Source organism: Nuphar pumila, chromosome 8 (assembly GCF_984573655.1).
Source record: "Nuphar pumila chromosome 8, dmNupPumi1.hap1.1, whole genome shotgun sequence".
NCBI lineage: Eukaryota > Viridiplantae > Streptophyta > Magnoliopsida > Nymphaeales > Nymphaeaceae > Nuphar > Nuphar pumila.
The window spans coordinates 5398699-5413272 of NC_143256.1; the positions used below are offsets into that span (position 1 = coordinate 5398699).

General features: G+C 37.7%; 1 protein-coding gene across 1 annotated transcript in view; it reads right to left on the reverse strand.

The window, feature by feature from the left end:
* The window catches only part of CPSF160 (cleavage and polyadenylation specificity factor 160), a 233504-nt gene that overhangs the window by 166700 nt on the left and 52230 nt on the right, over positions 1-14574 (reverse strand). Inside the window, exons 6-10 of the mRNA XM_090015979.1 lie at positions 1806-1901; positions 1549-1601; positions 1182-1313; positions 676-727; positions 429-551 (exon numbers count right to left, since the gene is read on the reverse strand). Of these exons, the coding sequence (XP_089872105.1) occupies positions 429-551; positions 676-727; positions 1182-1313; positions 1549-1601; positions 1806-1901 (456 nt within the window). The remainder of the gene's footprint in view (positions 1-428; positions 552-675; positions 728-1181; positions 1314-1548; positions 1602-1805; positions 1902-14574) is intronic.

The window sequence follows — 14574 nt, forward strand, 5'->3', positions numbered from 1 at the left end:
AAGGGACAGAAAAGGAAAAAACAAAACCAAACTTACTAAGAAGCATAACAGACTAGATATCCTAGCATACACATGATACACCAGAAGATATACCACTTCATAACAGATGAATACATACAAACATGCATAAACAGTTTAATTTTTTAACACACAGCTCCAAGCTATGGCATGAACACATTTCTGTAACCGTGGTAATAAAATTCAATATTTTTTTACTAAACATACTTAACCCAACTTGCTAGTAAAAATCAGTTCGTAGGACTATGTGGCAAGTTGTTAGAACAAACAACCGGATCATAATCATGACGATAAAAAATGAACATTAACATTGAATTTCTGGCAATAACTTCAAGACAATGACAATTGGGCAAGCAGGATATTGTACATAATGAAATATGCAGTATCATCAGTGAAAACAGACTATACACCTCATCCTTTCCATTAGAAGAAGTTGAAACTGAGGAAGTAATCGCTGAACTGTATTGCACAAGCAAGCTATCTCCTAAACGGCTTCCAAGGAAAAAGAACAAATTCCCAATTGTAGTGATGCCCTTTAAAAAAAGGAAAAGCACTTAGAGACATACTAAAACATATGTTTATCAATACATAGAGTTACAGTAGAGTCATGTAACAAAAACAGTTACAGCAGTATTCAGATTCACAAGTCCAGCTAACCGATGTTAAAGCAGAGGCTCTAGACTTGGAAAGTTCAAGTCTCCTTACAATCCTGCACAGAAGAAAATGAAATCTCAATGATGCATGTAACTAATGATCGAACATGTCACAACCTTAAAAAATATACAGCAAAAAGTGAAAGGGGGTATCGTCGAACCCCCTTTTTGTCAGACGAGTATCGGACGTGCAATGCGCGTCCAAGTGTGTTTAAAAATGACTTTTAGTGGCGGTCCTAAATGTCTGGGCGGAAAACAGATCTTTAGTTCTTTGACTGCCACTAAATGTCTGGGCGGAAAATAGGTTTTTAGTGACGGTCGTGACTGCCGCTAAAGACCTGTATAACGCAAAAAATATGTGCCGAGCGGCACATATTGCATCCGACTTTGGTAGAACGAGATGGGCGTTTGACGATACACCCATCCCACAGAAAAAGTACCTATGAGATTATAAAAAGCAGAACTCAAGTACACAAAACTACATGCAAAGGGTAGGACAAAAGAAGTAACCTGCCATCATATACCAATGTCAGTAAGAGAAGTTCTCCAGTCTTTGTTGAGAACATGGCAACATCATTGGATAGCCACGTTGCATTTGCAGCGTCAAGCTCCACTTTGATATTTGACTTTGGCATCTCATGGCTGAATGGGAAAATGGCCAAAAATAACTACTCAGCTAAGCATAAGAAAAGTTCCAAAATAACACCCACAAAACACTCCAAAACAGTAATCCATAATATAAAAGTAAAATGTGTGAGGAAAAAAACATAGCAATCTGCTGTAGAAATGAACATAAACAATCCTTCTTGAAAAGTTCGAAGCTTCCAGATCTTTACATCAAGGAAAAGGAAACTAAAGCAAACTAAAAGGGAAGAACCTGCTTTCATCAGGAATGAATAAATCATTGAGGCCAAGCGCACAAGATACAGACTGCACAGTTTAGATGAATTTTTTGGTAAGAAAGTGTCTGATTAGACAACATGGATAATCAAAAGTTGAGTTTGCAACAAACAAACGTAGTATCACATTGATTGTTGTAGTAAGGAACTTCATGACTAGAGCTAGATAACAAAATGAAAAAAAGAAGCCCACACTACCACATTGTGATAATGAAAAAGCAGGACACTTAGTTACCTGGCTGTGATAATGAATGCTATTTGCACAAATTACAAGCACACCACCAATAGGTGAAGGCACAGCAAGAAGCATGTATGCATCATGAGGCAGATTCTGGTTATGAAGAAAAGAACTTCAGAACAGATCATATTACAACAAAGACCAGATATCAGACAATAAATGGAACTGTTGGAATATACTACATATCTTCACATGAAATATTCATGTCATAGGACATAAATAGAAAAAGGTAAAAATTGTGGTTCACCATACACTGCATAATTTAGCACTTTAGCACAATAAGCAAGTAGACATAAAAGGAATTCATCTAAAAAGATTCAACTGGCCATCAGAAAAGTCCTGTATATAGCAAATATATCTTCGAAATCATTATGAAGCTACTCATCAAGCATATATTTATTTGATAACAAGAACTTTCACTTTAAATTTAGAAGTTGGCAGAAAAGCATAATACTTTGGTTGAACCTAGCTCTAAGCCAAAAAATACTGACTTTAAGTACTTAGGCCCTGATTAAAACCCTGATACATAATGTATAAGCTATACCCCAGAGTTGTCAGTCGAGGAAGCGGAAGTGAGAAGCGTGGGACGACTTATAAGCGCATCAGGAATCATCTCGGAAGCGGCCTAGGAAGCGAACTGGAAGCAAGGGAGAAGCGAAAAAAGGAAAAAAATAATAAAAAAAAAATATAAAAAAAGGAAAAAAGGGGAAAGCGTGCTTCCCAAAAAAAATTTGCACTTCTCAGCGCGACGTTTTGCGCTTCCCCAGTTTCTTTGGTGTTTCGGGTAACTCTGCTATACCCAACTAATTAAAGAACTGCAAACTTATGTGTTTGCGCCTATGAAGAAGATACCTCTTGTCTTGAATCTTCAGCTTCATGACCTGACCCATCCACAGGCAGTAACACCCAAGTCATGGGAAAAATGTTGAGTTGCACCACAGCATGACATGAAGATGGGATCAACCATAGCATGCCAAGTTTGTGGGCAGTTAAGACAAACCGTTTATAGGCCTGATCTTCACTATCGAGTAGATGGATGACAGAGCATAGACACAAATATTGGTCTTGATTGTCTCGGCAAGGAAATTTCTCACAATAATATTGATTTAGTTGATAAATCTCGAGAAAAAATCGGTGCTTAAAAGATTAAAAAATATAAAATAGTAGAAATAAGTAAGAAAAATAACTTGTTTAGATAATAAAATACACAAAAAAAGAAATAAGTAAAAAATATAAAAGAAAGAATAAAAATGTAGTTAAGACCATAGTCACAAATATCGGCCTTGGCTATAGGTTTAGTTGGGAAATATTGGGAAAACCGGGTGCTTAAAAAAATTTAAAATCTAAAACTATAAAAAATAAGAAAAATAACATGTTTAGATAATAAAATACACATAATAAAATAAATAAGTAAAAAGTATAAAAGAAAGAAGAAAAACATAGTTAAGAACTTAAGATATAGAAAAAAAGTAAAAGATAACTCATCATATCGTGATATTATCGCAATAATGTGACATAGATAAACTTCTGATATTCAAAATATCATGATCTTTTGCCTTTAATGTCATTTTATGAATTTACAGCTATATTATCCTTGTATTTTCAAAATATTGCCTACTCTGTGACTATGGTTAAGATATAGAAAAGAAGTAAAAAAGTAAAAGGCAACTCATAATATCGTGACATTATTTCGATAATGTTGTGATATTATCGCAATAATATCATGATAATATTGCGATATATATAAATTTATGAGATTTTCAAAATATCACGATATTTTGCCTTTAATACTGTTTTATGAATTTACAGCTGCTATATTCTAAAAATATCATATATATCTGTGACAATGCATAAGAGGAACCTACTACCCTTGGTCAAGGAGTAATGTGTGTAAATGGATATATGCAATTTGGACATGATAGAGAATGTTAGCCTGTGCTTTACACAATTGGAGAGTAATCAAAAAATGTTAGAGAATAATCCAAAGGCTATCTAATATTCATTATAGAATCCAAAAGGGAATTCATTTTAGTACCAACAAGAAACAAGGGCATCAAATACAAGTTTAGATTGCAAGAAACAAGGGCATCAAATACAAGTTTAGGTTGCATCCAAAAGAATCAGAATTATACAGGCTTCAAAGAAAGCTTGTCTTTTTTTATTTGTTTTTCTAACAATTCATTATAAAATCCAAAAAAGAGTTCTTTTAGTGAGAATGAGAAATAAGGGTGTAAAATACAGGGTTAGATAGGTCCAAAAGAATCAGACATGTACAAGCTTCGAGGACCTCTCGCTCTCATGCTGAGAGGAGGTGAAAGAGAAGAAGAAGAGTGAGGGTGTTTATGTAATTTCTAACTTATGTCTCTCTTGATATATTGTATCCTAAGGAAGAGTAAAAGTACCAGAATACTAATGTAACTTTTGTGTTATTTATTCTTAATGATATAGCAGCCAACCCCTTTATCTCATCTAAAATGACGTTTTGGCTTTCTACCGTCCAACATCTTCTTGTCTCATGCACAATTGTCGAGAATACTGGTGGACAAACTTTGGCGCATAAATTGCATTTGCAAGAAAGGGTCCAAACAGCCAAACGAGGGAATAAAAGTATTATAACATGCTTATGGGTCATTGTCTCAATTACGGGATGAACTTCCAATGCTTGCCTAAATTGTTGAGTGCTCGTGAGATATGCTTAAGCAAACTCAAAAAAGAGGAACAATATTTTCAATTCTTGAATGATTTGAGGTCTGAGCTAGAACATGTCAGGTCTTCTACATTGCATTGGCATTCAGTGCCTCCTATACATGAAATCTTTATTGAATTTAGACTGAAGTAGACCTGTTTGAAGAACTTAAGTGATAACAAGAGTGAGACTGATATTGTTCTGACTGTTTGTAAGCAAAGAGCCACAGTCAAAAGTCACAAACCTCCTCATTTTGCTAAGCAAAATTATGCCATTGACAAGAAAGACTCCATTTGCCACTGTTGGAAAAAGATTGGGCACATGAAGAATGAATACCCTCAATTAAAAAAGAATAAAGTTACCACTATCATAGCTAGCAGTGACTCCGAAGAAGTTGTTGGATAACTCAAAATCAACTAACAAAAGCAAAAGACTAGTGCATGCCAACGCATCTAAGCTTTTCTATGACCACAAGAGTGCTTTCCAGATCTCAAGCAACCATGTTTTTTTTGTGAAATACCATATGGAAATAGTTTCCTTCTTGGTTTCACTTCCTTCTTGACAAACTTCCAATTTTATAATCATAAGTTCAAGACAGTGTTACAATGTATATAGCTTGTATATGATTAGGGTTGGATTAGAAATTAAGAGTACTTTGTTTCTCATTAAAGGGTATTTTGGTCATAAGGCTAGCCAAGCTAGACATTAGACTAATAGTAACCATTATCCTAATGGCCAATGCCTCCTGAAGTCTCTCTCTCTCTCTCTCTCTCTCTCTCTCTCTCTCTCTCTCTCTCTCGTTTATATATATATATATATATATATATATATATATATATATATCAGAATTTTAGTGATTTTTTCATATTTACTATATACATACATCGCAGCCACATCTTTTAAGGTACTTTCTTGACGAGAAGTTTCTTAAGAAAATCTCTGATGCTTTAAAAAAAATTGTAAAGAAATATAAAAATGATAAGAATAATACGTTTTAGAAGCATTTTTTTAATGCAAAAATATAATGACAAAAGTTTTCAAAAATAAGACACAAAAAATGCATATAATTTTTTTTTTATAAATATCATGATATTTATGAAGTGACCAATATTTTATCATAATATTTTTCTTTAATATCAGCAAGGGTCTAAATCGCATAAATGTCAATGTTGTCTATGGCTATCATTTATATAAATTTGTTGTGCTTATTGTTGAATACATATATACATATATGCAAATTGATATAATTTTACACATGTATATCTGTTTTGAGTAAGTCAATCTGAGCCGATGCAGGTGGATACGTAGAAATCTCTCTCATTATCCTTGTGGATCCTCAAAACAACACAATTTGTGTCAAATAAAGTATATGCTTTGATTTTCGTGTACCAGAGCTCTAGCTCGTAAAATAAAAGTATAGTATGTGCAGTCTCTAAGAGATTAGGTTCAAAACTATTAAGAGTTACTTATAGAAGAACAAAAATTGTTTCATCTTATGAAGAACCCATTTACATAGTAAACAGATTTAGTTTTTGGATATTATCTGTATCAATTCACCTTGTTCCGGACCGCCAAGATTTCACCTTTTAGTTTCTAATGTATATACCTCTTTGGCACTCTCGAGTGCCATAAATGGCCTTTTGGCTTAAGCACCCCGTGTATCGAACCCCTCTCCCCCTCTTTATGAACTCTACTTACAAGTTGTTATAAAAGAAGTTTTATGCCGCATTGCTCTATTTGTGTTTGTGCATGGGTGTACTCTTGTGTGTGTGTTATGAGTTGCTTATGCGCTTAAAAGGCTTGCTTTCAGTGTTTGTGATTACCCAAAGCTAGGACACTGGGATCTTCGCTTCTAAGCTTGTGAAAAGTTGGTACCAGAGCCTTGTCAACATTGGGATTGACAATGGATCCGAAGAGAAATGTCATGACTCATTCAGGTAGTATGGTTCCTCCTGAAGAAAACTTCATAGCCGATAATCGTGTGTCGGCTATTGCGTGTGATGTTGCTGAGCTGACTCGGAGAGTGACCAATGTGGAGAAGTTGGTCAATGGGACTTGTACTGCTTTTATGGATCTCAACAGTAGAGGGACGGAAGACTCTGTGGAAAGTGTTGCCACTAGATTTGGAGATTCGGTGGATGACCTTGCCACAAAGTTAGATGATCTACTGGGTCGGTTCAACATCATAGTTGCAGAAATGAATGTTGTTCGACGGAAGAATGATCAGTTGGAGCGACAGTTGAGGATTGTCCCAGCTGGGGAAGCTACGTCACATATAGATAGGTCGTGTTTCAAGCTACCTGAGCCCACAAAGTTTAAGGGCACTCAAAACTCTAAAGATCTCGAGAACTTTATTTATAAGATGGAGCAGTTTCTTGAAGCTGCTAGGATAGAGAAATATGCAGATAAGCTGCACACCGCAACAATTTCCTTTACAGATGAAGCAACTCTTTGGTGGAGACGTCGGTTAAGTGATGTTTGACATGGGCGGGTCGCGGTAATCTCATGGTAGGCCCTCAAGAAAGAGTTATGTGACTACTTCTTACCCAGGAATCAAGAAGAATTACATCGCAATAAGTTATTGGCATTGATGCAGATAGGGTCAGTTCATGAGTATGTCAAGGCATTCTCATCGATAATGTTGGACATCGACGACATGGGTGATGCAGATCAGTTGTTCTACTTCAGTCACAGATTGCAGAGGTGGGCAACCACAGAAGTCATTCGGCATGATCCTCCAACTCTCGCTATAGCGCTTGCTATTGCGAAGAAGCTTGTTGAGCTTGATAGGAACAACACGACATTTTAAGGTAGATAACATGAAAATAATTGTAACAATAATAATCGAAGGAATGATAATGCACAGAATGTTGGCCGTGAGAACCAACAGAATCAGGGCCGACAAGATTGCCAAAATAACAACCATCAGTAACTTTCAGGGCGACAACGATCGTCGTCGTGATTGTCATATCTACCACGATGGTCATTGGGTCGATATGTGTCCCAATAGGAATGGAGATAACTGCACGCCCTGAGCTGTGAATGTCGTTCAGGGTAAGAAAGTTCATCAACCTGCAGAAGCGCCAATTGTTGGGGCAATGCAGATGAAGAATGCAGCGAAGGTGATAGCTATTACGGAACCAATAGTACGCAAAAACTGGTGTACTTGAAACTTCTACTCAACGGAAGACTCACCAAGACATTGGTGGACACAGGTGTCACGCATAATTTCAGCTCGCGTGAAGAAGCAAAATGGTTGGGATTGCAGCGAAAAAAGAAAGTCGCATGGAAGTGGTTAACTCAGAAGCAAGAGTAATCTACGGTGTTGTGTGTGATGCGCCAGTGCGGATCCATAACTGGTCAGAAAGGACCACATTATCAATCGCACCTATGGATGATTTCAAAGTCATCCTGAATGGAATTTTTGAGAAGTAACAAGGCAATGTTGATGTCTCACCTTAACGTTGTCAATTTTAAGGGTGAGAATCAGCTCTGCATGGTTACCGCAATACCAGTGAAGCCTTGCGAGCGCTTGGTGTATGCGCTCCAATTGAAGAGAAGCATGAAAAGTGGTGATGAGACTTTTCTCGTCAAAATTCATGCAACAGATGAAGCAGGAGAAGTGACTGATGTCCCAGGAGCCCTAGTGGCGGCATTGAAGGAGTTTGATGATGTTATGTCTACTGAACTACTAAAGAAGCTACCTCCGAGGAGTGAAGTAGACCACCAGATTGAGTTAGTGTCGGGTGCACGGCCACCTGCAATGGCTCCCTATCATATGACAATTCCTGAGCTGCAGGAATTACGCAAGCAATTGGATGACATGCTCGAAGTAGGGATCATCCAACCATCCAAAGCTCCCTTTGGAGCGCCCGTGTTGTTTAAGGCAAAGCACGATGAGTCGAAATGTTTGTGCGTCAACTACAGGGCACTGAATAAAATGACTGTGAAGAACAAATAGTTGCTTCCTTTGATCACAGACTTGTTTGATCAGCTTGGAAAAGCAAAAGTCTTCTCTAAGTTGAACCTGAGATTAGGCTATTGGCAAGTAAGTTGTTGAAGGGAATAAACCAAAAACCACCTGTGTAACGCAATATGGGGCGTTTGAATTCCTTGTTATGCCATTCAGCCTGACGAATGCATACGCAACCTTCTCAACCCTGATGAACAAAATTTTCTACCCGCACCTTAATAAGTTTGTCGTCATGTACTTGGACGACATAGTTGTTAAAATATGCAATCTCATATGCATATCTAATATGTAATCTCATATGCATGTAATCTTTTCTTTTTCCTTAGTTAGCTTTAGTTAGTCTTAGTTAGAACTTAACTAGAAATTAGGTTTAGTTTTTACTTTTTGGACTGCTATAGCCATTTCCTTTTTTACTAGTCAAAAAGGTGTTTTTTGACTAAAGTCAAAAAGCAAATTACAAGAGAGTCGTTGGACTCCCAACGACTCTAAATAGAGTCGTTGGGAGTCCAACAACTCCCTTGATGGCTCCTCTCCCTTATCTATAAATATGGGGTATTATTCCCCTTGTATAGCATTCGATTGTATGGGATTTTCTCCCAAGTTAATGAGATTCATTTTTTGTTATTCTTGTTGTATACCCTTTTTCGCGTATTGTGTATGTTCTTATGTTTAGCTCTCTTTGTGAGTATTTGTTGAGAGTTACTTTGGTTGTGGGTTTCATTTTCTTACAATAGTGGTGTACAGCGACTCTATCGAGCAGCATATTCAACACCTTCAAATTGTGTTTCAGACTCCGAAAGACCATAGATTGTACATCAAGCAAGAAAAGTGCCTATTCGATCAGAGAGAAGTTCACTTCCTTAGCCATATTGTGAGAGGAGGTACTTTGAAAATGGACCACAAGAAGGTTGAAGCTATTCAAGCTTGGGAGCCGCCTGATAAGGTTCTCAAATTACATTTTTTTTTGGGACTTGCCAATTACTATCGGCGACTCATCAAGGGATATTCACAGATCGTTGCATCGCTCACTGATCTACTGAAGAAAGGCAGGTTGTGGCTATGGTCTGATACATGTTAGAAAGCTTTTGAGGAGTTAAAGTGTGCCATGACAAAGGAACGAGTGTTAAGGTTGCCATATAGTCAACAGTTGTTTGAAGTGTAGACTGACGCATCTGACTTTGTAATTGGAGGGGTGTTTCTCCAGGAAGGACATCCCATTGCATTTGAGAGCCGAAAGCTAAATGACGCTGAGTGTCGATACACTATACACGAGTGCGAGATATTGGTGATCGTGCATTGTCTCCACACATGAAGTCACTATCTTTTGAGGTCGCAATTCGTTGTGCGCAGTGACAATGTTACGACGAGCTACTTTCAGACTTTAAAGAAGTTGAATCCAAGGCAAGACCGCTGGCAAGATTTTCTAACATAATTTGATGTGGTCTTTGAGTACAAGCCTAGCAGGACCAATGTTGTTGTTGACGCCTTGAGTCGGAAGGCAGAACTTAAAGCTTTGCTCACTTGAGACAGCAAAGTTAGCCAACCAACGAGCGAACTTCTCCAACGGGTTTGAGAAGCTTTAAAAAATGATCCAACAGCCCAACAGTTGATCGTGTTGGTAAAAGAAGGACGCAGAGACTCTGGTTGGAGGACGATTTGCTGCACTCCACGAGCAATCGTCTATATATTCCGCGACAGGATACTCTACGAAGGCGCTTGATACACAAGTACGACCTGAGCGGGTCACCCAGGACAACAGAGAACTTTGGCATTGTTAGAACGTGTGTTCTATTAGCCGTAGATGCGCGATGATATGGACACTTATGTAAGAACTTGCTTGATCTGCCAGCAAGATAAGCCCATAAACCAGAGACCTGGTGGACTATCAGAAACCCTACCGATGCCAAGCCGTCCGTGGAAGTGCATAACCATGGATTTCATTGTGAGTTTGCCAAAAGCTCAAGGTTGCAGTTCTATATACGTAGTTATAGATAGGTTTTTGAAGTATGTTATCTTCGTGCATGCCCCTGCCACCTACTCAGCTACTGATACCACAAAGTTGTTAGTGTGAAATGTGATGAAATATTGAAGAATCCCCGAGAGCATCGTCAGTGATCGTGATACCTGCTTCACTGGCAAATTTTGGCAAAAAGTATTTCGCTTGATTGGGACAAACTTGCATTTCAGCACAAGTTTTCACTCCCAAACGGATGGGCAACCAGAGAGAATCAATGGCATACTAAACAAATTTCTACGACATTTTGGCAGTATCAATCAAAGAAATTGGGTTGATTTACTTGATGTTGCTCAATTCTGCTACAACTTCTAAAAGAGTGAGTCATCCGGCCATTCAACCAGACAACAGTCGCACACTCCGCACTCACTTGCTGAGCGAGGATGTGGCAAAGCGCCTTATACATACAAGTTCGTCAGGAACTGGCAAGATCAGACAGAGTTAGCAAAGGCGTATTTTAACAAGGCGACGAAGTACATGAAGAAATAGGCGGACAAGAAACGTCGGCCAGTAGAATTTTGTGTTGGAAAAAAGGTGTTGGCGAAGCTCTTCCCCGATCGCACAGCTATCTTTCAGGGCCACCACCAAGGCCTCATTCGCAAGTATAACGGCCCCTTTCACTGTCACCAAGCGCATTGAAAACTTGTTGTACCGGGTGGACTTGATATCAAACTTTCAAGTGCATTCGGTCTTCCACATATGCAACCAGAAGTCATTTCACGAAGATGAAGGAGACCCTCAACGGAGAATGCCTCAACGTGCTCTCATTTCGCAACGCACACCATCAACGCTCAGCATTCCATGCAGAGAACCGAAAGTTATTCTCAATCACTCCAACAACTATCTCGGTGAAGTCAAAAAGTACTTAGTGCAATGGAAAGGTCTACAAGAATGTGAAGACACCTAAGAGAAAGTTACCCATATGTTTCAGCATCGTCAACTGATGGAGAACTACCATGAACAATTGGCATCGAGGACGGTGCCAACTTAGGCAGGAGAGCATGTTCTAGACCGACATATTTTCACCTTTTTGTTTCTTATGTATATACCTCTTTGGCACTCTTGAGTGCCATAAATGGTCTTTTGGCTTAAGCACCCCGTATATCAGGCCCCTCTCACCCCCTCTCTATGTACTCTACTTACAAGTTGTTATAAAAGAAGTTTTATACATCATTGCTTCCTTGCTCTCTTTGTGTTTATGCATGCGCATACTCTTGCTTTCACTCTTACGCGTGTGTTGTGAGTTGCTTGTGAGCTTAAAAAGCTTGCTTTCGGTGTTTGTGATTACCTGAAGCTACGTCGCGGGGGCCTTCGCTGCTAAGCCCGTGACACGCCTAGTCCCCCATTCATGATTGGGTGTGGGGTAAATGGAAATCATAACAAAAAGCTAATGACGAGATTTAATTCATAAATATATAAATTAAAAGTCTCATATATTAATGAAATACTCATTTCATGCACTAGCGAATGAATCAACTGAGTTCAAGCTTCTTAAGAGTTCTATTCTCTCGAGAACTTAGTTTTAGATGTGTACCTAGAAAAAGATGTGTGCAATGAAAAACACATGTATGGTTTGGAGAGGGATCCTTTTTTCATGTAGGAAAACAAAGACATTATCTATTTCATCATACTAGTTCCAGTTCAACTGCTAGGCAACCCACTACCATACATAAATACGGAATTTTATCATATTCAATCATAATAAACCACCTATCATATGTTATATGATATGTATTCTTTCTCACTTTATTCACAGATTGTTAAGATAGATACGATGGATCTTTCCATATAGAAAGAATAGAAATAAGTCTGATAGCTTGACACGGACATGTAAGGCACGTTAAACTGATGAAGAACAAGCTTTCCTTTGGTTAGGTATTGGAGCAATATTATTATTAACTATTGATAAAACTCTAACTATAGGTATTTTTCAAATTCAAATAAATCTTGAAAATACTAAGGCAGAGAATTACTTATGCGTAGTCCGACATTGTAATATTGCATATTTTTAGTGATTTTTAATTTCAAAAAATATGAATTTTAAATTATATATTTAATTAAATTAATAAAAGTCATGGGAAAATATATTATTTTATAGGTGACATCAGCAATGTATGGGTGTGGCCTAGAGCCCAGTGACAAGACCGAGATGAGACAATTATAGTTTGTGAAATTTTTTGTTTTTAACCTTTAAATTTCAGTGAAAATCAAACAAAATTCAAGTTAAACTCAGGCAAAATTAAAAAGCAAAAAACAGGTATGTAAACCGTTAGATGCATCTCGAAATAGTGAGCACGTTGGTGGCTTGTTTTTCCGAGTTCAGATTATGTTTGCCCAAAAATCGCATTTTACAAAAATGACCCACCTCTATTTTTGGTTTGTTCTGGCTTGGATCCGACTGGATCTGCTCTGTTTGATCCAAGTTAATATGGATCTAGACCCGGTCCAAGACCCATAATAACTAAGATCTGGTCGAGGTATGATCCATATATATATATATAGAGAGAGAGATCTTGGATCGAGATATGGATCTGAAATCCATACATGGCTAATTTAAAACTTTAAAATCAATTTAAATTTTAAATTTGATAAGGTAGAGTTATACCTGAGGGGCAACACCCTCTGGAATATTCTTAGAATAATATATTAAATAAATTATTTAATAATTAAATAATAAATAAAATAATTAAATAAATTTTAATTAGTTAAAAATATCTAGAAGAGGTAAAGACCTAAATTGAGTAGAACTCTACTCTCTTAGGCCTTATATAGAGGGGGCATCACCCTCTAGATTAATCCAATTTAATAAAAAAATAAAAAGAAAACAAAATAAGAAGATAAAATATTATAAAAGGGGTTAGTCTCCCCCTCTCTCTAGAAAATTGTGTGCTAGAGAGAGAGTGTGTGTGATAGAGAAAAGTGGAAAGAACCCCAAACTCGTGTGAGAAGAGAGAGAAGGAAAAAGAGAAAAGAAAGAAACAGAGGAAAAGAGAAAAAAAAGAGAAGAGAGGAAAGAAAAGAAGAGAAGAATAGAAAATTTTGTTTTCTTCGTACATCCATCAATTCTTTGGTCTTTTTCTACGCTATGATCAAGGTACGGGTTTCTCTCTAAGTTTTTACTGGAAGGAATAGGTAAAAATCTGATTCATGTATAGGTATTAGAGGAAAAAAGAGAGATTTGACTTCAAACAATATATAGAAGTATATGAAATGTTGATTTTATGCATGTGTATGTATTTACATAAATGCCAATTTTCCTATTCCATGTGTTTGAAAATATATATTCAAACCATTGATTTTATTGATTGGTGTACATGCATGTAACCATGTTCATGATTCATGCATCAAAAATATGTCCATGTCATGGATTCACTTGGTTTTATTGATGATGTATTTAAGATATACATGAAATTTTATTTTGTGTATAACTGTTTAGTTATACACTGCCAGTCCCAAGCCCGGATAAAGGAGGAGGGTAGCGGTAGGCCTGTGACAGCCAGCATAAAAACTTAGTCATACCATGACCCCAATTGTTTTGGGATGAAGGCGTAGTTGTTGTTGTTGTTGTTGTATGAAATTTTAGTTTGTTGATTTTTAATATTCATGTAGCTAAATATAGGGGTGGCAAAATCTGACACGACCCGCCAACCCGCTTCTTAGGCGGGTTCAGGATTGGCTTAAACGGGTTCGTGTTAGGGGTATGCCAACCCGGCTGACCCGTTTAATAAACGGGTTAGACGGGCAGGTCAACCCGTTTACCCAAACCCGACCCGCCAACCCATTTACCGAACCCTGACCCGCCCGCCAACCCGACCCAACCTGTTTATTGAACGGGTTAACCGTGTCGTGTCGGGTTACCCGTTTAATAAATGGGTCGGGATCGTGTTTTCCACAGCCGACCAATTTAATAAACGGGTCGGGTTCGTGTTGAGGTATGTTGACCCGCCAACCCGACCTGATTGCCACCCCTAGCTAAATATACATGCTTGCCCATTTCCCTTTTGTTGTCCATTCATGCTGAATATATATATATATATATAGCCCTGTTGACCCTTTTATTCATAAAGCTGAATACATTCATTTAACCCATGTG